This window comes from Marmota flaviventris, chromosome 5 (genome assembly GCF_047511675.1).
Source record: "Marmota flaviventris isolate mMarFla1 chromosome 5, mMarFla1.hap1, whole genome shotgun sequence".
In the NCBI taxonomy this organism is placed as follows: domain Eukaryota; kingdom Metazoa; phylum Chordata; class Mammalia; order Rodentia; family Sciuridae; genus Marmota; species Marmota flaviventris.
Window position 1 is genome coordinate 75,964,973 of NC_092502.1, and position 24,114 is coordinate 75,989,086.

Below are 24,114 nucleotides of genomic sequence, written 5' to 3' on the forward strand. Positions count from 1 at the left end.
TGGTTGGAACCCATTTTCTTTCAGTGTTTGAAATATGTTATTCCAGGATCTTCTAGCTTTCAGAGTCTGTGTTGAAAGATCAGCTGTTATCCTGATTGGCTTACCCCTAAATGTAATCTGCTTCCTTTCTCTTGTAGCTTTTAAAATTCTCTCCTTATTCTGTATGTTGGGCATCTTCATTATAATGTGTCTAGGTGTGGATCTCTTATGATTTTGCACATTCGGCGTCCTGTAGGCTTCTAGGATTTGGGATTCTGTCTCATTCTTCAAGTCTGGGAAGTTTTCTTGTATTATTTCATTAAATAGACTTCTCATTCCTTTGGTTTGGAGCTCTGTACCTTCCTGTATCCCAATGACTCTTAAGTTTGGTCTCTTAATGTTATCCCATATTTCTTGGATGTTCTGCTCATGGTTTCTTAACAGTCTTGCTGAGCTGTCTATGTTCTTTTCCAGTTGAAATACTTTGTCTTCATTGTCTGATGTTCTATCTTCTAAGTGTTCTACTCTGCTGGTAGTATTCTCCATTGAGTTTTTAAGTTGGTTTATTGCTTCCTGCATTTGTAGGATTTCTGTTTGTTTGTTTTTTATAACCTCTATCTCCCTGTATAGTTGATCCTTTGCTTCCTGGATTTGTTTGCGTAATTCGTTGTCGAAGTGATCTTTCATTGTCTGATTTTGCTGTTTAATGTCTTCCTTGATACTCCAGATCATCTGAAGCATGTATATCCTGAATTCTTTATCTGACATTCCATCTGCTGCAGCTGTTACCTCTTCTAAAGTTGCGTTGACCTGCATTGCTTGTGGTCCTTTCTTTCCTTGTCTTTTCATACTGCTTGCGTATCTTTCCTGCAGGTGCGGGCGGCGGCTCTGCTCTCTCCTTATTCCAATTGGGGTGTCGTGGCTACCACGCCGGCAGGTCACTGGGCCTGTTCTGGGAGCTGGCTGCGGCTCTGTTCTGCCCCTACTCCAATTGGGGTGACGAGTGTACCACGCCGGCAGGCCACCAGGCCTGATCCGCCGGTCGGTTGCAGGTTTGCCTACCCTGCAGGCGCGGGAGGCGGCTCTACTCTGCCCCTACTCCAAATGGGGTGACGTGTCTGTCGTACCGGCAGGCCACTGGGCCTGTCGCGCTGGTCGGTCGCAGATCTGCCCACCTTTCGGGCACGGGTGGAGGCTCTGCTCTGCTCCTACTCCAATTGGGGTGTCGTGACTACCCCGCCTGCAGGACGCCAGGCCTGTTCCTGGCACGGGCGGCGACTCTGCTCGGCCACTACTCCAATTAGGGTGGTGTTTGTACCACGCCAGCAGGCTCCTGGGCCTGATCCGCTGGTCTGTTGTAGGTCTGCCTACCTTGGAGGCGCGGGCGGTGGATCTGCCCTGCCCCTCCTACCACGCCTGCGGACCCCTGGGCCTGATCTGCAGGTTGATTACTGATCTGCTCACCCTGCGGGCACGAGTGGCGGTTCCGCTCTGCCCCCACTCCAATTGGGGTCACGTGACCACCACACCGGCAGGGCCTAATCCGTGCGTGGGAGAAGGATCTGCTCTGCCCCTACTCCAGTTGGGGTGACGTGTGTACCACACTGGCAGGCCACTGGGCCTGACCCGCCAGGCTGTCACAGGTCTGTTTACCTTGCAGGCGCAAATGGCGGCTCTGCCCTGCCCCTCCTACCACGCCCATGTACCACTGGGTCGCGGGTCTGCCCACCTTGCGGGTGCGGGTGGCGGCTCAGCTCCGCCCCCTCTCCAATTGGGGTCACGCGGTCACCACGCTGGCGAGCCGCTGGGCCTGCTCCGGGCGCTGGCGGCCGCCCGGCTCCTCCCCTCTGGCTCGACGACAAATTGAGGAGACTCGGGTGACTGTGCCTCACCCCCCCTACCAGGAGACCAACTGCTTATGTCACCGCTGGTATTGATGAAGTTCTCTCCTCCGCCGCTCTGCTGACATGAGATCTCTGCCATGTTGGTATCCTATGCGAATGGCAGCATTTCGTTCCCCTTGCCGGGCAACCAATGCAACGGGTGAGTCCTGACCGGCCCTCAGCAGGACCCGGACCGAGAAGCAGTTTCCGCGGGCTCCTAGCCCCGGGCCAGGGAAGTTCCGGGAGCCGGAACTCGGCCGCTCCGTGCTCTGTGTAAGCTCCTATAAGTGTAAGCTCCAAGAAGCAGTCCCCGCGGGCTCAGTTCCGGGAGCCGGAATTCGGCTGCTTAGTGCTTGGTGTATGCTCTGATAGGCGCAGGGTCCAAGAAGCAGCCTCCGCAGGCTCCGCAGCCCTGGGCCAGGGCGGTTCCGGGACGGTTCCGGGAGCCGGAACTCGGCCGCCCCGCGCTCGGTGTTCGCTCTGATAGGATCAGGTTATAAGAAGCACCCAGGCGCTGAACCCAAGCAATCTGTCTGCAAGCCGCAGGCGAATTGCAGCCTGAAATTACCTGATCTATGGCTGAATGAGCTACGGTCAGTCGAAAACAGGGAAGGTGACGTCAGTTTACCAACATGGTGGCTGCTGGCCTCCTCTGTGGTCTGACCGGTGTGGAGAACCGAGATGGACCGCTTCCTTCCCCCGTCTCGAACCCAGAATTCAGCCCTGAGTACGGTGCTTGCGCGGCTGGCAGAAACTGCAGCGCTGTAACCCTGCGTCTCTATCCCAGCGCTGCAGACTCTAGCCGCGGGGCGTTTTGCTGAATAAGCAGTGTTACCCTCCGTGCAACAAACCTCTCGCGTTTGAGTCCCCGTAGCCGATCCTCGTGCGATGGAAATCCTTCCTCCAGGTTCCGGAGCACCCCACTATTGCTGGAAATTCCTAACAAGATATCCTTTAGCTGTCCTGACTTGTCATATTCCCACACCGTGAAGCAGCACACGGGGGCAATGCACTCCCCTCGCCGCCATCTTCCTTCTCCCCCTGGTAGAGTGCTTTTCTCGAATGCACAAGGCCCTGGGTTCAATCCCAAGCATCACAAACACACACACACACAAAAAAAAAAAAAAAAAAAAAGAAAGAAAATGATATTTCAGGCAAATACTAACAACAACAACAAAAAAAACCTGAAAAAGTTGCATAACATTTACAAAGTAGACTTAAAGACAAACATTATTAGAGAGAAATAAAGTCACAACTGAAGGTAATAAACCCAACTTACCAGGGAAATAAATGTACCAATTCTAAACTTGAATGCACATAATGACATGGAGTCAAATTAGACAAATGAAAATTTGACCAAACTATATGCATTTACCATCTTACTAGGAAATTTTTACATTCCTATCTCAATTGCTAATAATTCATGGATATTAAAAGGTCTATCTTTAGCAGACTTGTGTATGTTAAGCATGATTTAATGAAGATTGCATTCTCAGAAATACACAAAGAACTATTATAAAAACCAGATATGTACCATTCTACTAAGTACAAGTTAACACTTTCTAAAGAATCAAATATGCAAACTGTATTCTCTGACTACAATTAACTCAGAAGAAAAAACAAAAGCATAAGTTTTTTAAAAAAAATACTTATACATATAGTTATTTTAAATAGCCAGTAGAACAAACAAGAAAGTATAATAGAAATTTAAAATTGTTTACAACTCAATGATAATAAACATACCATCAGTCAAAACTTGTAGAATATAGTGAAAATTATATTCAAAGCAAACTTTATGATCATAAATGCTGTGTTAGAAAAGAAGAAAAAGTGGCTGGGCATGGTAGTATGTACCTGTAATCCTAGCAACTCTGGAAGCTAAGGCAGGAGGATTTCAAGTTTAAAGCCAGCCTCAGCAATTGAGTGACACCCTAAGCAACTTAGCAAGACCCTGTTTCAAAAGAAAAAGAAAAAGGTTTGGGGATGTAGTTCAGTGATTATGTGCCCCTGGGTTCAATCCCTGGTACCAAAAAATAAGAAAGAAAAGAAGAAAAACTAACAATGAAGGAGCTGTGCATTTAACTTAAAATAGAAAAGGAATATTAGAATAAATAATAGGAGATAAGAATTAGTATTAATAAAACTATGAGCAAACATCGATGAAGTAGAAAAAAAGTTGAAGATCAAAGAAGTCATAAATTTAACAAAAGTAGACAAAGATTGGATAGAACTGAAAATAGTACTGTAAAATTTTGTGTGGTGAATTTGAAGACTTTCAAGATATTGACAAGTTACTAGAAAAACAACTTACCAAACTTAAGAGGAAAATGGAGGTCTAAATAATCTTAAAACTATTAAAAATATGGGATCAATTGTTTAAAATGTTCTCATATCATATCAAAAATATGGAATCAATTGTTTAAAATGTTCTCATATCAGATCATAGCTGATTTGGATGATTTTAGAGCTGAATTCTCTTTAATGATGGTTTCCAGGGTCAAATCACTTCATTCTTATGTAAATTATTTCCAGAGAATAAAAAAAGAACTACATCCTCAAACTAATTCTATGAAAGTCCAGTGTAACCCTAATTTAAAAAGTGTATGTGAAAAAAAAAATCAAGCTTATTTTATTTATTAAAATAGATTCAAAACCTTAAAAATTACTGGGAATTTGAATGTTTAATTTTTTTTAAAGAAAGATAAATTACCAATCTGAGTTTATTCCAGAAATGTGAAGGTAGAGTCACATAGAAGATCTGTAATTATTATTCATCACATTAACAAAATACAGGAGAAAATCCATATTATATAGTCTATAGATGCAATGAAAAAAAATTACTTAGTACTATATGATGGAAACTCAAATTAAGATTGGAATGGTATTTCCTTGACCAAGGAATGGCATTTCTTTGCTATTATTGTATTTACAGCAATAATAGCAAAATCTGTAGAAATTATTTTCAACAAGAAAATATTAAAAATTTTCCTTCCTTAAATCTAAATTAGTAGTTAAGAAAAGTTTGCTCATTAGCATTGTTTTTATAACCTTCCTAGTGGAGGTCTTACCATGGTACACTGGGAAAATAATAAAAAGCAAGATATAAAAGGAAGAAAAATAAATTGCTGTAAATATATTTGAAGGTTTTGAAAATTTTAAAATTATAGTCTTTCATTCCCTTGGGATATTTGTTTCTGACACTAACTCTACAAAATTGAAGATACTTTTGACCCTACTGTTCAGAATCTTATTTGTTTGTTTTAATTTATAAAGAATTGATATTTATTTATTTGGCTTATGGTTTTGGAGGCTGGGAAGTCCAAGAGCCTGGCATTGGCATCTAATGAGGGCTGTCTTCCTACATTATAGCATGGCAGAGGACATCACATGGTGAGACAGAGCAAGCATGCCAGCTGGTTACAATCACCTATGCTATCGTGGCGTTCCACCCTCTTAACCTCATCTAAATCTAATTGTCCCTCAAAGACCCCAAAGTAGCATATGAATTTGGGGGTTAAATTCTCACTATGTGAACTTTAAAATTAAAACCATGGCTGGACCCATTGCTTCCTCCCTGCAGGTGCTGTTTTTCTTCTCCCAGCTGTTCCTTACCTTGCAGCCTGCTATTATGACTGTTTCCCCACCCCCACAGAACCACTTTCTCCTTGGAAATCCTGCCCCTGTCTCTCTCTGCTCCCTCAGTCCTTCTAATCCTCTTTGAGGCTGTGCAGAGAGCATAGTGGGATCTGAGAGGATATGAAGTAGGAACATGAATGAATATTTTTTCTTGAGGTGGTTAGTCCTTTCTTTTTAATTAAATTTATTTTTAACATACATAAAATTGAGCATATTAAGGGGTACCATGTGTTATTTCAAATACATATATACACTGTGTAATGGTTGAAAAAAATTAAACATAGCTACCTCCTGAAACATTTTTCATTTCTTTATGGTGAAAGCATTCAAAATTCTTTTTTACCAGATGTTTGAAATATACATCATTTAAATGTTATAGTCTCCTTACTATGTAGTAACATACCAGAACTTCTTATTCTTATCTAACCTCCACCCTAGCACCCATAGATTAAATAATCACCTTCTCTCCTGCACCAGTTCTTTTCTTTTAATTCCTTTTTTAAATCAAGCCAATTGTAGTCTCAGCATAGTACCAGTCTTCTTATCTAGTAAATTTTGTGTTAAATGGTAGGAATTGGTTTGTAACATGTTGATAGCATATGTCTTATCCCAATAATTTTCTTTTTTTTAATAACTGTTAGAATGAATCATTTAAGTCAGGCATGGTGGCACATGCCTATAATCCCAGTGGTACAGAAAAATGAGACAGGACATAGCTCAGTGGTAATGTGCCCCTAGGTTAAGTCCCCAGTACCCCCCCCACACACAAAATGTGAATCAGACCAAATGTTTAAACAAATTATGTAGATGAGAATTGTTTATGCAATAGGAGTATTAATGACATGTTGCAAATTATTTAGATTCACAATGATTTCTTATTTTAATTTTGTTCTTTGAGTTTAAAAAACCCACAAGTTAATACTTACTTATTACACTTAATTATTTTCACCCACATATTAATTTTGTTTTATGTTACATATCTGAAGCACAGAATAACTGAGTCATTGTGATATGTCTTTAATAGAAAAAGAAATGTATTTTTTGTTGGAGTACATTAGAAATAACAGAAAAATTTCCAAGGACTTTTCCAAATTTAATAATTGAATTTTTTTTAAAAGCTATTTTCAAGAATTTATTATTATATTCACAACATCGGATAGAGAGTACCCGTTATTGTGAAGCATGTGTTAGAGGGTGAGGCTACAAGATGAATCACAACACTATGCCCTTTAGAGCTCCCAGTCTAGTGGAGGAGACAGATGAGTCACCAGATGAGCTATAATATGGTGTGATCAGTGCTGCCATCAAGATGTGAATCAAGATCCGTTAGAAATTTTGAGTTTAACCTTGTATCTCTATTCCATTTTGGGATTAATTTTTCATTGGGTCTAATTATGCTACACAAAAGGAAAACATCCACTTTATATGTTAAATATTAAAATTTAAAGGAAATAAGCATATTTATTGTGCTCATTTCACTGGTTTTATTAGACTGGCCATATTAGGTGCCAAGTCTCAAGCCTGTTTTATTAAATTTTCAGTTTAGTATTAGAAATTACTTTAAAAAAATCATTGGTTTGGGTACATAAAGAGCTTCCATTTCTGTGTATTTAAAATACATTGATTCTTACATGTAGATATTGTCTGAGCCTCTTTAAACATAATAGTTTCTAGTATCTACTCAGGGATTGCTCTTAGTACCCTCTGCCTATATCAGAATCTATGAATGTTCAAGTCCCTTCTATAAAATGGTGTAGTTATTTGCATATAATCTATACACATTCTCCCATATATTTTATTTTTCCAATTTTGCAGGGTTTGGGATTTAACCCAAGGCCTCGTACATGCTAAGCAAGCATTCTACTACTGACCCTACCCATTCCATATACTTTAAATTATCTAGATTACTTACAACACCTAATACAATGTCAATGCTATGTAAATGATGGTTGTAATTTATTAAATAAGGAATAATAACAAGGGGAAAGTCTGTATATACTTAGTATAGTCACTTTTTTTTTTTTCTGAGTATTTTTAGTCTAGGTTGGTTAAACCCTTCAATGTAGAACCTAAGGATACAGAGGGCCAAGTGTATACATCATTTTTACTCCTCTAAGTTAAGCTTGCACCAAATATTAATAGAACTCTAATGAGTTTCTCTTGAATCTGAAATATATGAATTGTATATTTTACAAAAATTTATCAAAAATGTATATGGTTGAATAATCACATCTGTTAAGACCAAAACTAAAATTCAACTTTGCCAAGAATTTGCTCTAATATTAACCTCCTTTTACTTTCTAAAAGGCATACCAATTCTAAAAGTACCTTCTGTTCATTTATTTGCAGTATGAAAAATTGATAATTTAGGAAGACCAGATTTTCAAAATTAGTCTTTTACACTGCTGTAATGCCAAATTACAGTTTTGCTCATATTTTTCCTATTTAGACTTGCTCTTAGAGAGTGAACAGCCTTATTTGAGCAATCTGTGACTACATCTAGATTTAATTAATTTATTTATTTTTATTTAAAATTATTATTATTATTATTATTATTATTATTATTATTATTATTATTATTATTTAGTTTTAGGTAGACACAATATCTTTATTTTATTTTTATGTGGTGCTGAGGATTGAACCCAGTGCCTCATGTGCATGCTAGGGCACTTTACCACTGAGCCACAACCCCAGCCCCTAGATTTTATTTTATTTTACTTTTTTTTTTTTTATTTTATATACACAGTGGAGTTTTATTCAGCAATAAAGAAATATGAAATTATGTAATTTGTAGGAAAATGGATGCAACAGAGCATTACCTTAAGCAAAATAATCCAAACTCAGAAAATCAAGGGTTGTATGTTCTCTGTCATATCTGGAAGCTAGAGCAGAAAAAGGAAAAAGAGGTAGGGTGGATCTCATGAAAATCAAAGGGAGATCAGGAGAAAAAAGGGAGAAGGGGAGTGGAAAAGGAAATACTTGAGAATGATACTAATCAAATTATATTGTTATATCATGTACAAGTACACATATGTAACAACAAATCCCACTATTATGATTATGCATACTCATAATACAAATTATAATGTAAAATATGGAAAATAACAAATTCAGAAAAGCTGTAGGTAAATAATAATAATAATATAAACCAAGAAAACAATCCAATTTCTTAAAAAAAAAACAAAATTCAGGAATAAATCTGACAACCCCAAGAATGGGAAACCTTGGCTCTCAACAAGCTCCTTTGTGCTAGTCTTAAAATCATAGATCACAGGGCTGGGAGTGTGGCTCAATGGTAGAGCACTTGCTTAGCATGCATAAAGCCCTGGGTTTGATTCCCAGCACCATTAAATAAATAAATCAATATCTCAAATATGAAAACACATGGCCTGACTTGCTCCAGGTTCCTTCTGGTTGCTCTTATCTCTTTTTTTTTTTTTTTTTTTGGTACTAGGAATTGAACTCAAGGGTGCTAAACCACTGAGCCACATCCCCAGTCCTCTTTTATTTAGACAGGATCTCACTGAGTCATAAGTGCCTCACTAAGTTGCTGAGTTTGGTTTTGAACTTAGCACAGGAATGCACCACCACGCCTGGTGCTCCTATGCTCACTATGGTCCACTAGGCCACAAACTCTCCCAGCCTGTTCATAATAAGGCTGCTGCCATTGTTTTAGCTGTAGGGAGATTTCAACCCCAGGGCCTCAGGGCAAACTCTGAAGATACTATTAATCCCAGAGAAAACCCTCTCAAGGGATTAAAGTCTTGGCCAAAAAACTTCATCCTTCATATTGAAGCATTTTCTAGCTAGCTGGCTATTCTCAAGATACTGATAATGAAAGAATGGAGACAGAAAGGAACACCAAGGATTAGGGTTAACTCTAGAGCTAACAGGCTGCCTTCCACAGAAACCAGAGGAAAAAACCTGTTCTGCCTCTGATTGGGTCATATATTGCACATTGTTCTTTTCGGTAGGTCTTTGGGGTACCAAAGCTCCACTCCTGCCATGGACCTACTGCCTCTTTAGGCCTTGTTTGGTTTCTCAGTGCTCACAAAAGTTTGTTTACGAAATATTCCTGCATTGTTTCTGTGCCCTTTCTACAAAGCTTCCTTAGGCCCCTGGGTGTTATTGTCTAGCTAGAGAATAATGATGGATCTAGAAGGACTATACCTTCTGAGTGTTCTACAACCACTGGCACTGTTGGAGGAGGTCCAGTCTCAAAGAAAGAAAATGTTGTAGGTGGCACAGGGTACTCTGGCCAGCACTTCTGATACTGGCAGTGAATATCTTAGGGCATCATCCCAACATAGGGTCCGATTTAGTCAGCAGGCCCAAGATACTGCATTTCTAATAAGTCCCCAAGTGATATCTATGCCATTGATCCAGAGACCAGCCCCTGAGCAGCAAGGGACAAGTGTGGGAGTACTGAGGGAGGAATGGTGAAAACAGGGAATAAGCTCCAGGAGAACGAGTCGAAAGCTCCTCTGAACCACCTCATTTTCAAGTTCTTCTCCACAGGGCCTTCTCTGCCTTGATGCACAGAGGGACCCAGGCCCAGGAACGTGCTGTCAAAAGGCCAGGGGCTGAGGTATCTTCACAACCTCCAGTAGGCAGTTCTGTCAGTGAAGGGAGCTGGGTTAGCTCCTGTCCCTGGTTCTGGGGTAGTTCTGCCAACAGAATGGCAGGTTCCTCAGGATGGCCCGGGGAACAGCAGATGGGCCGACATCCTTTATCCCACACCAAGGGAGTGACCTCCATCTCCATGTACCCGGTGCTTACTATGTGTAAATTCCCTGTACAAACTGCTTCATTTCACCCCCATCTCCACCTTATATAAAAACTGTGCTCCAAAGAATTAGTCCAATAACCCATGCACTAAACTGATTTAACTACATACCTTTGGGACTGAATCTAGGAAAAAAGTATCAGGAAAGAATTTAGACGACAGGCCAAGCCAACCAATGGACACTAACTTTGTATAACCCTTAGTAGAAACCCAACATAAGGGCTGGGGATATAGCTCTGTGGTGGAGCACTTGCCCAATATGCGCAAGTCCTAGGTTCAATCCCCAGGATGGTGCAAGTAAGTCAGCACTGTTAATTCTCCCAATATCAGGCTCCCTGGTAACACTAATGAGACGCTTCCTATGCCAGCTAGTGTGTGTAGTCTATGAACTGGGCCTGCTGGCTTGAGCAGAAAGCCAAGAGGCTTTCACTCACCTGGGAGCACCGTTTGCAGAGCAGCTGGCCTGCAGAACAGATGGCAGAGGGCCATTTAGTAAAGTCTGAATTGAGTAGAGTCAGCCCACCTGCTTACACAATGGAACAAAGTACAGCCTGCACAGTGGGCCACACCTGTAATCCCATCAACAGGGCCAGTGGGTGGGTGCTTGAAAGAGGAAGATCAAGTTCAAGATCAGGCTCAGTCACTGGAATTACAGGTGCCACACCAGCCAGAATGAAGGTTTAAAAAGTAGTCCTGGACATGCCTAATAAGAAGTGTAATAGTTGTCACAAATTTAGAACACCTGGTTTAACCAGACTTAAAATGGGAGGAGCTGCTTTTATATGATATCCATTTGACATTTGACCTTGGTCCCCATTACTCTTAAAATCTATCCCTCTACTTTGATTTTATTTGCCCAGTCCCTAAAGTCATTCATTCAGGTTTGGCCTAAGTAAGAATCATACCTAATTCAGGATTTTCTCAAGGATTGAAATGATAATGAAGAATACTTAGCACAATATCTGGAAAAGGGTTCAAGAAATGTTCACCATTATTATGGAGGCTTAGACCTCCTCTATTAAGCACCAGTATAGTTACTGTCAATGCAAAGAAGTTACATGTGTGATAAGATACTCAGGTAACAGGAATGCTCAAACAGAGCAGCAAAGGTCATTCCTTCAGGGGGCCACTAGACAGGGATTCCTATTTCAGGTAGGAAGTCTTGGGGCCCCAAGACTACATGCATATAATGGAAAATTACAATAATGTAGCCAGGGGTGGGTATGTGGCTCAGTGATAGTGTGCCTGCCTAGCACATGTGAGGCCCTGGATTTGGTCCCCAACACTTGGGTTGGGGGAAACTGATCTTTCCAAAAAAAAATCATGGAAACCTATACAAAACAGAATAGAAAAAAAAAAAAAATAGGGCCATACAATTGAAGCTCAAATTAAAAAAATAAAAAGGTATCCATGTTTATATGCTTAGAACATTTCTGTAAACTATATAAGGAACTTAATTGGACAACCTTTGGAGGTGAGTTTGGAGAGCAAATGTTTACTCTTGACTTTATACCTTTCTGTTCCATCTTGATTTCCCCCTTACAAGAAAAAAAAGACCAAATAATTTAATTTGGCTGAAACTACTATGTGTGAGCTTTGCAAGCACTGCCCAACATAAAGTTTTATAAATATTATCTCACATTTTCACTAACAAGGCCCAACAACTTTAGAATACCAGATTCCCTAGGCTCCTTTCCCATTTCTAAATGCACCCAAACTTGGAGGCTGCCCTCATTCCCAAGTCATCTTCTCTCTGTACTCTCACTCCACCTGTGATCTCATCCAACCCCAGGTTCTGAAGATAATGTCTAAACACTGAATCCTACATTTCTATCTCTAGCTTAAACGCTCTCTTGTGAACTCCACACTGTACTGCAACTAATGTCTCCACAGCACCACCTGGATGTCAAGGAGACATCTACATTTACATATCCAAAACCAAACTCATCTTTCCCCCCAAAATTGCCCTATCACAGCCTTCAAAATTTCAGTTGATGGTACATCCAAGCTTATAGTTGTTCAAATCTATTAACCTCAGAGTAAATGAATGACTAGAAAGTAGAGTCTAACTCATGATGCCAGTTACCCCAAAACAGTTATTCCTGGGTACTTTATAAAATCATTAAAATGTTTTTTGAATTATGTCTAAAGTTAACTCATGTTTAGTCCAGGATTTGGATTCTGACATTTTAATTTCTTTTGAATATAAGTCACTTTTTCAAGCAAAGAAATAGAATCAACCTAAGGATGTGGTCCTCTAGGGATCCAAGCCAAGTCTTGAGATCTTCAGCAGAATGACACTATAGTACCAGGTGCTACCAATAGAGTTATACACTCTAAATAGCAACCACTTATCTTCATTTTTTTTCATTAGGGAACAGCCAAAAGTTCAGTCTTTAAAGGCATGATATATAGAACATCTTGATCTACAAAGGATAGAATGACCCAAATTATATGCAGGCCATCCTATTGGGAAACAAGATCAGAGCTGGTCAAGGATTGGTTATCAGAGACAGTGCTTATACTTTGAAAACTTACTCTGTGGCTCAAAAAATTCCTGGTTCCTGTCACTAAGAAACAAAGAAAAAATATTACAGATGGATCCACACCAACATGTGGTTTTAGGGAGGTCTTCTACCAGAATGTGAAAGTGGAGTTAAGTGTAGGGGATAAGATCTTTTGATATTTTAAAATTAAATTACTTAGTAACTAAGAAATTAGACATACCACACTCTTCCATTTGCTACAATAACAAATTGACAAAGAAGACTATTTAAAAGAAATGCTCAATATAAAGAGGGTGGGAATGGTAACACTTTCCACTACAGGATAATCTCCTGTTTTCCCAATTAGCATTGCTATTCTTTCATGATACATGTGGAAAAACTTGTTGAGTTTTGCCACGGCCAGATGAAAAACACAGCATTTCCTAATTAGCTAATTAAGCTCAATGAACATTTTTGGGATGGAACCATAAACTCTGGCCATTGTTTTGTCAAACATCTGCAAACTGCATAATTCCTCAGCCCTTAGCCATAGTTTCTGTTCAATATCTTAAAGCTGAGTTTAGTTCCACTGTGACTTGTCTCAGGGCTGAAGTGAGTGTTAGTCATCAAAGTCTGGAATGTCATCATAGGAGTAACCCCAGTAGCCTTTAGACGCATAGTAGGCGATGCGCAGATGGTAAAATCCTGGCAGGAACACCAGAATGCCAATAATCAGGACAGGAACGGCCCGGTCTGCCCCCCTTGGCTAATGTAGCCTGACAGCAGGAGGGAGCCTATGATAATGAGAAAGGCGCCAATCAAAAACAGCACAGTGGCAAGTGCAATGGCCTTATAAGGGATCTTAGGAGGGCTTTTCTTAAACTGAAGGTCAATGTAGCCATCATCTGTGCTGGAGAGCCTTGAGTATTTTACTTTACTACTGGGGATTCCAGTAGCCAGATTAGTACAAGACGGCATCATAACACACGGACACAGCTACAGTCCGAGCACCGCGCTAAGACTGGAGCTAAAGAGGAACTCACCCACGGCTACCAGCCAAGGCGTCCCAGGCCTCATGGCACAGCCAACCTAACCGCCGACCTTATTTTACTTTAAATATTTATTTTTTAGTTGTAGTTGGACACAACGCCTTTATTTCACTTGTTTATTTTTCTATGTGGTGCCAAGGATCGAACCCAGGGTCTTGCACGTGTGATACGAGCGCTCTACCGCTGAGCCACAACCTCAGCCCCTAGATTTTATTTTTTAACAGTAATTTTTGAGTATCTGTTTAATAAACTAGTTTTTATATTACCAAGATAAATGTAGGTCCAAAAGTCTTCTTCCAGTTGATATATATTTTGCATCCAGAATATATTCATTAGGAATGATGGGGTACATTCAATGTCAAATGCATAATTCTGATGGACTGATTATATCTATCAAGAAATGACTAATGTCTGAAGTGGAGCAAAGAGAAAATTAGAAGATAATAATAAATTAGTGCATTTTCAGAATTCTGACTTGTTCATATAATAGGGCTTTGACCAAAGGGAAAAAGGGACTCTTGTGGTTGAAGTTAAGAAAACCTTCAAGATTTGAACATTTGTTAAATTTTAGACATCTTTTAGTTTTAGCTATATTTCAAATTGATATACAAACAACTCTTTATTGATTGGTCAGATGACCCACATAACTGCTCATTTCACTCTTGTAGTTTATAGTAATTGAAAAGATGATTCTGAAATATGATTAGTAAGAATGAATACAGCTTTACCTTTTAATGATACAGGCTTTAGTGTTTTAGAAATATTTAATGAATTGCTAATAATTTATTGCCAAGTAGTTCTTTCTGGTTTAACTTCTTTTGCTAAACAGATGAAATAAAATTACATTTTAAGGATGCAGATTCTGCGAAGTATGGTATTGCACGCCTATAATCCCAGGGGCTCCTGAGGCTGAGACAAAAGGATCCCCAGTTCAAAGCCAGCCTCAGAAAAAGCAAGGTGCTAAACAACTCAGTGAGACCCTGTCTCTAAAAAAAAAATACAAAATAGAGTTGGAGATGTGGCTTAGTAGTCTAGTGCCCCCTGAGTTCAATCCCTGGTAAGTCCCCCCACTCCCCCCCCAAAAAAGAATACAGAGTCTAATATACCTGCTAAAAAGTGAATTTGTGTAGTGTGAGGAAAATAAAACAACAACAACGGGGGAAAACAACAACAACAGTATAACCAATTTCCTTTGTGAATTTCCAAAGATATTCTATTTATATAAAAGCATATATGTACTTCTTTATTTTTTTACACAACTGGTAGCACATTGTATCTGTGAACACTTTCCTTTTGTTTTTGTTTTGTTCATAGATCTATTTTTTAATTGTTCTGTATTCATACATAAGGATTTCTTTCATTCTTTTAAAAAATCTGCGTAGTATGGTATACTAATTTTCATTGGTAAACACTTAAATTTTTTCAGTTTGGGCTTTAATAGGTAATACTACAAAGAAAACATTGTACATACTTTTTGAGAAGTATCTAAAAGCAGACTCTTAATTTATAGCTATTGACATTTCTTTACAAAGGATGTTATATCAGTTACTTTTTTACCAACAGTGTATTATCAATTTTTTTTACAGTTACCAATCATTGAAAAATGTATTTTACTGTTTAGTTTACATTATGCATGAGGTAAAGCATCTCTTCATATATTTAATAGCTATTTAAATTTCCTTTTCTGGCAAATAATTATATCCTTTGCTCCCTTCTGTTGCTATGTGTTGATCTTTTCCCTAGTGGTTTGCTTTTACATCTCTCTATATATATACATTTTTTTACATTTTCTTTAATATGTATATTATGAATTTTAGCAATCTCTTTATGGCTTCAAGATTTTTCATTGTGCTTAGGAGCTTAGGATGACATGAGACTTGTAAAAATTTCTCCCATGATTTTTCCTAGTTCTTTTATATGTTAGTGATAATGGTAGTGGAATATATATGCACATGGATTTCAAAACAGAAAGTTTTTTTTTTTTTTTTTTTTTTGGTACCCAAGATTAAACCCAGGGCTGCTTAACCACTGAGCCACATCCCCAGCCTGTTTTATATTTATTTAGAAACAGGGTCTTGCTGAGTTGCTTAGAGCCTTGCTAAGTTGCTGAACTCACAATCCTCCTGCCGCATCCTCCCAAGCTGCTAGGATTATAGGCATGCACCACCATGCCTGGCAAGAAAGCAATTTATTTAAGGATAGTTACTTAGGGATTAAACCTCTCTGCCTCCAGGTGAGCATCCAGTTTTCCCAATATCATCTTTAGCTAGTCCTTTTCCTTTTGTTTTAAAGTGGTCCCTTTACCTCCTATTTTCTTGGTCTGTACCATTGATTTGTCTGTCCCAGTTTCTGTGAACTTATATTCTACTGAAAATAAACAAATAAGAAAATACTAGGTAAAAATAAATTCTACAATTTAAATCAGCAGAATGCTGTGGTAGCTAGTAACTGGAGAACTACTTAAATACAGTGTTAAGATATGTCTGAGGAGGTGGCATGCAATGTGACATTAATATCAAGAAGGGAATAACAATGTGGAAATCTGGAAAAAAAAAAAAAAACATTTCAGGTAGAAGAAATATCCCTAAGATAGAAGTGATCTCCATGTGCTCCAAGAATAAACAAAAGGATTAGGAACATAATAGACCAGGGACAAGTGTGGGCAGAAATGATGGTGGAGAAGTGGGTTTCAAAGAAAGCATGAATTATGTAGGCACTTGTAGGCCAGGTTGAGGAATGTAGATTTTAACTGTGAAGGGAAACCACTCAAAAACAATGTTTAAAAATTCAAGTAGTCTAATATGGATTTCTCGTATTTTTCTCCTGCAAAAAAAAGAAGAAATGTAGGAGCACAGCACAGACAGTTCATAAACCAAAGAAACATGTTTTTGTGTAATTAGGAACTTTCTATACATATATGACCCTGTAACAAATTTGTTACCTTTTTAAATAATTTTGTTGTTAAAATAGTTTTTTAGAATCATAGACGTACCAAAAGCTTAGTACTTCAAGAACAGTGTTCAGTTGCAGTAAATAGAATTCTTTAAAATAAAGAATGTTAATGCCAGGCATAGTGGTGCATGTGTAATCCCAGCAGCTCAGGAGGCTGAGGCAGGGGAATCGCAGGTTCAAAGCTAGCCTCCATAACCTTAGCAAGGCTATGAGCAATCTGCTGAGACCCTGTCTCAAAATAAAAAATATAAAGGGCTGGGGATATGGCTCAGTAGTTAAATGCCTTTGGGTTCAATCCCTGGTACGAAAACAAAACAAAATGTTAATGATATATTTTAAATAATATTTTTTTCTTCCTTTAAAATGTTTGTGTTAGGGAACAGACATCTTTGGAAGAGGGAGAAATTCCTTGGTTACAGTACAATGAAGTCAATGAAAGCAGCAGTGATGAGGGCAATGAGCCTGCCAATGAATTTGCACAACCAGAAGCTTTCATGTTAGATGGTAACAACAACCTTGAGGACGACTCCAGTGTGAGTGAAGACTTAGATGTGGACTGGAGGTATGTAGCTCAGTGTGATGAGCATGTGTCATTGCTCAGGGTACAATTCATTCAGGATTCTGAATTGTAAGAATTGAATTTCTGAGGTAAAGGGTATTCTGATTTTCCCATCTACTAATTGTTTCCTCCTTCAAAGCTCATATTGTCTCCTCTTTCAAAGCTCATTTCAGATGACACTTTGGACATGGACTCTCCTTTTCCTCCAGCTGGAGACCTCTTCCTTCTTTGATCTATAGCTCTCATGAAGTTCACCTTCTAACCTAGTTATTTATACACTTCTCAGGGATTTGAACTTTAGGTTTTTTTGATTTACTACATGTGGGCTGCAGCACTTAGCATAATCATCCTTTTTTTTTTGGTGGGGGGGGGCTACCGGGGATTGAACTCAGGAACTCAGGGGGCACTCAACCACTGAGCCACATCCCTAATCCTATTTTGTATTTTACTTAGAGACAGGATCTCACTGAGTTGCTTAGTGCCTTCCTTTTGCTGAAGCTGGCTTTGAACTCTCCATCCTCTTGCCTCAGCCTCCTGAGCCACTGGGATTACAGGCATTCGCCATCACACCCAGCAGCATAATCTTTTTAAAAAAAAAATTGGTTCTGAATGAATACTACTTGAAGAAATTAAAACCTGTGATTCAATCATAGGAATCTTAAGAATATTGTTATCATTCTCTGTCCTTCCTTTTCCTTGTCTGTATGTAGAATATGGAAGTTAATTTTATTTTATTTCATTTCATTTAATTTTGGCACCAGAGCTTGAACCCAGGGGGCTTAATCACTTAAACCACATACCCTGTCCTTTTTAATTATATTTTTAGACAGGGTCTCACTAAGCTAGCTACTTTTTTCTATTTCTTCAGACAAGAAACTCACCATCTCCTTGAGATCCTTTATCCTTTCCTGTTACTCCCTAGGAGGGGAAAAGTCATGTATGTAAAACAAACTTTTGTCAATAATTTTGTGGATGTAGAAGTGGAGTTTTATCAAAGGCATGTAATTTAAAATTTCACCTTAAACATTCCTGTTCTCAAATGCATTTTCTGATTTGGCAAACATAATGGAGAATCAGTTGATCCTGGTCTCAGTCTTGCTGGCCTCGAGGCTTCTTCCTTCTTTTCCTTCTTCTCTTTTTTCTCCCTGTTAACTACCTCCTGAGCTCCTTAATTTTGAAATCTTCTCTCTGTTACGCTGAGTAATTCCTCAGAGTGATCAGAATAAAGATTAAAGAATTGTCATTTAGTATCATCTGTACATCTTTGGAAGCAGTTGTAGTTTCACATGAGGGCATTTTTTCTCTTGCATGTTTTCAGGACTAAAAATATTTTTTACAGCTCCATTATGTAGCTGGCTCCAGCCTATAGGTATACTAAGATTTAGTGGAGTATTTATCCTTTGAAATAGTGCAATGAACTATTAAACATGTTCTGTATTTCTGGTTATTCTTTTAGGACAGATAAATAGAATTGATATTACTAAGGTATGTTGTGTTTTTCAAGATTTGATACATACTTCCAGATATCTTTGAAAAAAGGTTAATTCACATAGCAATTCAAAAGAATTATGTCTTTAATGAATATAATTTTAACTTCAATTTGAAAACTTTTACTTTGGGTTCTAATTCATTGATGATCTTTCTGGATGTATATGTTGTGTTTCAGAGACGTTACTGATGGTTCCAAAATTTGCAGAGCTTCAAAGTAGGATTTTAATGTGGAAAGTATTTTATCATTGATTTTAAAACAAAATTTTTGAACTTTGCTCTTTTGAATTTAAATATGTTAACATGTGATTATTTGCATGTGTGGCACTACATTAATTTATGTGGCAGTGACTAAGGTTGATAAGGTGAAACTAGAGTTCCATTTTCATATTAAAATAGCATGTCATTTTAACAACTGAAATGAAAAGCCATGGCAAATATTAGCAATTCTTGTGTCTAAAGTCAAATTCTGGTACTACTTAGAAAAAAATGCAAAACCTTTGTTTCCTTATTTTAAGTAGAAAAAAAATAAGAGAAGTCCACTACCTTGTGTTAATTTATTTTGACTGAAATTGTAAGTATTTTAAAATACCTTGAGTATCTCAGGTTGGTGTGGTAGGAAATGACATGGAGAAAACCTGGTTAGAGATTTAGACAAATCCTACCTATTACCATTTATTTGTTCCTTGATAACTCCTTAACCTCTGTCTTCCTATAAGAAGTTAAGATTATAATGATTAACCTAATAAAGTGTGTGAAGTTAATTTTGTAAGTAATAGAAATTTTTGAAATAATTCCAGACTTTTAGAAAAGTATTAAAAAGATCCTCTTTATTTTATAGATGAAGAAACAGTCACAGTTAAATAATTCAAGTTAACTGTGAATCAGTTAAATCTCTGACTGACTCCAGGGCTCTTTGCTTTATATCTCACTGTTAGATGAAGGAATTCTAGCATCACAAGGGTGTGTGGATTCAGAATTCTTAGTATTAATTCTGATTCTAAAATTTGTGATGGTATGAGAATGTTCCTTTGCACCATGTTGATTCATAAGTACTGTTAAGCTATGCTGTGTTCTTTATGAGAATCACTTCTGTGTCTCTTTGCAATTTATTTGTAATTTTAATAATGACACACGGGTTGACATCAACACTATTTTTGAGCTATTTTGTGTGACTATGGATGTTTCTGACTATCATGTTGAAGTTTGGATAGGATGGGGAATTCAACAGAAGCTTGTCTTTAGATAAAATAAGTTGTTTTAGAGATCCTGGGCTTATAAGATGGTAGAAGTACATCCACACAAAGTGCCCCCTAAACAACTAAAAGTGTCAGTTGTTCCAGAGGAGCTCAGAATTAGGTAATTCAGAAATTACCTACAGAGAGGACAATTGAATAAATGTAATGGAATGTAGCTTCCAAGGGAGCAAGATTAAAGAGAGAAGGGTACCAAGGAAATATTTATTTCCAAATTTTGAAATACTTAGCATTTCCATGAAAAGAGAAAAAGGAGGAATATGTTTATATCTAGGGATTAGAAGAAAGAGATTAATACTGGAATGGAATGTATTTTTCTTCAGGGGCTTATAGTTCCTTAAAAAAAAAAATGAAGTTAGGAGCAAATTTGTTTTCAAGCATAATAATGAAAGAGACCTAATTCTTATCAGAGTTCAAAAAGAAACATTAATTAGAAAAGTCTGAGAAAATAAAATATTTTTAACCCAAAGTAATTAAGCAATACAAAGTGAGAGAAGAAAAAGAGGCCTTGACTAATGACACAATTAAAATAAATGGAACAATTTTCTTTCTCATTCTCACCTACACTCAAATTGAAAACACAGAAAAGGAAGTGTAGGAAATATTTGGATGGGGAAAAGCACTGTATTTAAGCAGTCCTCAGAGTTAGCCTTGAAACACGAAAAGAAAAATTTCCTACAGACTTTGTGCAGTGAGTGTGGAGGCTGTTGGGGAAGAGAGTGACATCTTATGCTTAGCACTTAACTTTTATGCTGGGTCCTTCCTGCTCCTTATCCCACAAGATTAACATTAAAATAATTTAAGAATTTCTGCTCGCAAGAAATGCTAATATAATTATAGCCTCAGCATAAAATTTTCTAAATCATAGTTACAGGTTTTGTGTTTTTTCCCTCCAGCTTATTTGATGGCTTTGCAGATGGACTGGGAGTGGCTGAAGCTATTTCTTATGTGGATCCTCAGTTCCTCACCTATATGGCACTGGAAGAACGCTTAGCCCAGGCTATGGAGGTATTTTAGTAATTCTGATACCTATGTTGATGGGACAGAAAATGATAAAAGTCAAAGGCTTCAGGGTTTTTGTTTGTTTGTTTGTTTCAACTACTCTTAAGAAAAGGTGAAACCGGGTACTGAGACGCCGTGGCATGTGGCTGTAATCATAGCTGCTCAGGAGGCTGAGGCAGGAGGATCTGAGTTCAAACCTCTGGCACATTCAATAATTATTAGTGTTCCTCTACTTTAGAATCACTTTAGAATTAGTGATTTCAAGAAAGACTTCTTAGAATGAAATCCACTAGAGCAATGGAGATTCCTAAATGTGAAAATACTGGGGGCTTTTGACTTTATAAAAATATATTTTAAAAATAAGTTTTTCTAGTTTAGTCAAATAATGAAAAAAGGCAAGAGAAATTTTGGCAGCAAATATGCTATACCTGTGAAAGTAGTGTGTGTGTGTGTGTGTGTGTGTGCGCGCGCGTGTATGAGTGGAAGAAAATTTCCAAACTTTATTATGCAGCAACACAGTAGTCAGAAGTCATGAAAACAAAAGAAAGGAAGTGATTTGTAAGATATCCTTGGAGGTCTTCCATTTCAGTTCACTAATATGCCTTTGCATGTGTATACATGTATAAAATAGTCACACTTATACCAACATAATTAAAGAAAGAATTGTGTTTTCTAAATGTAAGCAAAACATTTTCTATTCTGCAGTAAAAACTGAGAAATATTGCAATTTGAGGTACACAGGCAGAATATCAAGTGAAATTTATATACACCCATTGGCAACAATTTGGTATTCAGTAATTGTTTCAGAATGGATGAGAAAACCATTCACCTTTTGGGGGGAAGGAGCGGTGCTAGGGGTTGAACTCAGGGCACTGGACCACCACTGAATCACATTCCCAGCCCTATTTTGTATTTTATTTAGAGACAGGTCTCAGTGAGTTGCTTAGCACTTCGCTTTTGCTGAGGCTGGCTTTGAACTTGCAATCCTTCTGTCTCAACCTCCTGAGCTGCTGGGATTACAGGTGTGCACCACCACACCCCAGCTCTGCTAAAAAATTTTAATGTTAAAAATTTATTTGTGCCGGTTGCTGTGCCACACACCCGTAATCCAGCCACTCTGGAGCCTGAGGTTCCAGGAGGGCAGCGAGTTTGAGACCAGTCTCAGCAATTTAGCAAGGCTCTGTCTCAATATAAAAAGGACTGTAGGTCAGTGGTAAAGTGTCTCTAGGTTCAATCCCCAATACTGGAAATAAAAGTTATTTAAATTGAGTTACAGGGGCTAGGGTTGTGGCTCAGTGGTAGAGTGCTTGCCTGGCACGTATGAGGTACTGGGTTCAATTCTCACCACCACATAAAAATAAATAAATAAAATAAAGGTGTTGTGTTCATCTATAACTATAAGTATAACTATATATGTATATTAATAAATTATATAAAATAAATATAGATATTTATATTAAATAAATAAATAAATTGAGTTGCAAACAATAGCATCCAGGTAATCAAAGATAAATAGAAATTTTGATAAACAATTCTTTAAACATCAGATTTTATTGGAAATGAATCTCTTAATGAGATGGAGGTTTTCTTCTTTTCCCATATTTGAGCATAAATTGTATTTGTTTTTCATCTTTATGAATATAGGCTTAAGAAACCTTGTCACATACATAAATTTTATCATAGAATTGTCACTTGATTCTTCTATTTGCCAAAAGTCATTAACCTCCTTTAATTTTTTAAAAGCAAAAAATTGAAAGGCACCTAAAAAGATTTATTATTAAGTTGTTAAAGTTTGTTTTGACCTTGGTACTTCAGATTGCAACCCTGAATGAGTAATAGGTATGCTTTTATTTATAAAGTGGAAGAAAGAGCCAGATGTGATGGTGCAAACCTATGATCTCAGCGATTTAGTAGGCCAAATCATGATGATTACAAGTTTGAGGCCAGCCTCTGCAACTTTCCGAGACCCTGTCTAAAAATAAAACAGAAAGAGTTGGGGGTGTAGCTCAGTGTGTATAATATCCTTGGGTTCAATTCCCCATACTGCAAAAAAAAAAATTAAAAATTAAAATAAAGTGGGAGAAAGGTTAGTATAAATGGAATACGGAAACAGAAAACCAACATTATACTTTAGGTACATTGTTAGGTAGATCATTTTGAGGAAAGATTACTTGAGAAGTTAATTGAAGGGCTGGGGTTATGACTCAGTGGTAGAGCACTTACTTCATATGTGTGAAGCTCTAGATTCGATTCTCAGCACTGCATATAAAAGAATAAAATAAAGGTTTTAGAAAATAGTCCTAGCATTAAAACAAAAAAAGAAGAAGTTAACTTAAAATTGTCCACACTTATGAACCCCTTGGAAAGTCTTAATATACTCAGAAGGGCACTCTATAGACACATAAAGAGTAGGAATATGACATGCGGAGGTTAAGAGGATGACCTTTTGACTTAGTGGGCTCTATGACCTGGGCAATGCACCTATTAACCTCTGAACTTAAAGAATCTCATCTGTAAAACAGGAATAATAAAGTCTACCTCGTAGGTTATTTTGAGACTGTTATTTAGCAAAAATACTAGTATAATGGTAAGCTGTCAGGAAGTGGCTATATTCATAGGCATCGTCAAGTCATCAGTCAACCAAGTTTTAATTATCTAACAAATCTTGAATCAGTGATGTTCTTTCAAATTTGTCATTAAATCATTTGTTATAAATCTTCATATTTAAAAATTAAATTGTTTTATTCCTTTGAAATTAAATTTTGTGATTGAAGGAATATGCTACTTTAAACTTAGATATGTTGCAATTTAGGGTTTTTTGGTATAACTTTTGAAAATATACTGTACTGCCTAATGAATTAGATTTTTGAATTTTTGTGAAACTTTATAGCAGTGGCTATAAAATGGTTTCTTTTACTCTTAATGCTTATAAATGATCCCAGATCATCTTATAAATATATGTCGTACCAAGGCAGTAAATAAATTTTACATATGAAATACCAGGTGTTTATTAGCACTGCAAATAGGCAGAGATTTAT

The 24,114-nt window shown here is 37.7% G+C and overlaps 1 protein-coding gene and 1 pseudogene across 1 annotated transcript in view; one reads left to right on the forward strand and one right to left on the reverse strand.

Moving 5' to 3' along the window:
• The window catches only part of Pja2 (praja ring finger ubiquitin ligase 2), an 84,200-nt gene that overhangs the window by 47,238 nt on the left and 12,848 nt on the right, over positions 1–24,114 (forward strand). The window contains exons 6-7 of the mRNA XM_027927537.2: positions 17,148–17,333; positions 20,971–21,082. Coding sequence (XP_027783338.1) covers positions 17,148–17,333; positions 20,971–21,082 — 298 coding nt within the window. The remainder of the gene's footprint in view (positions 1–17,147; positions 17,334–20,970; positions 21,083–24,114) is intronic.
• On the reverse strand, positions 13,252–13,751 carry LOC114086308 (transmembrane protein 230 pseudogene; annotated as a pseudogene).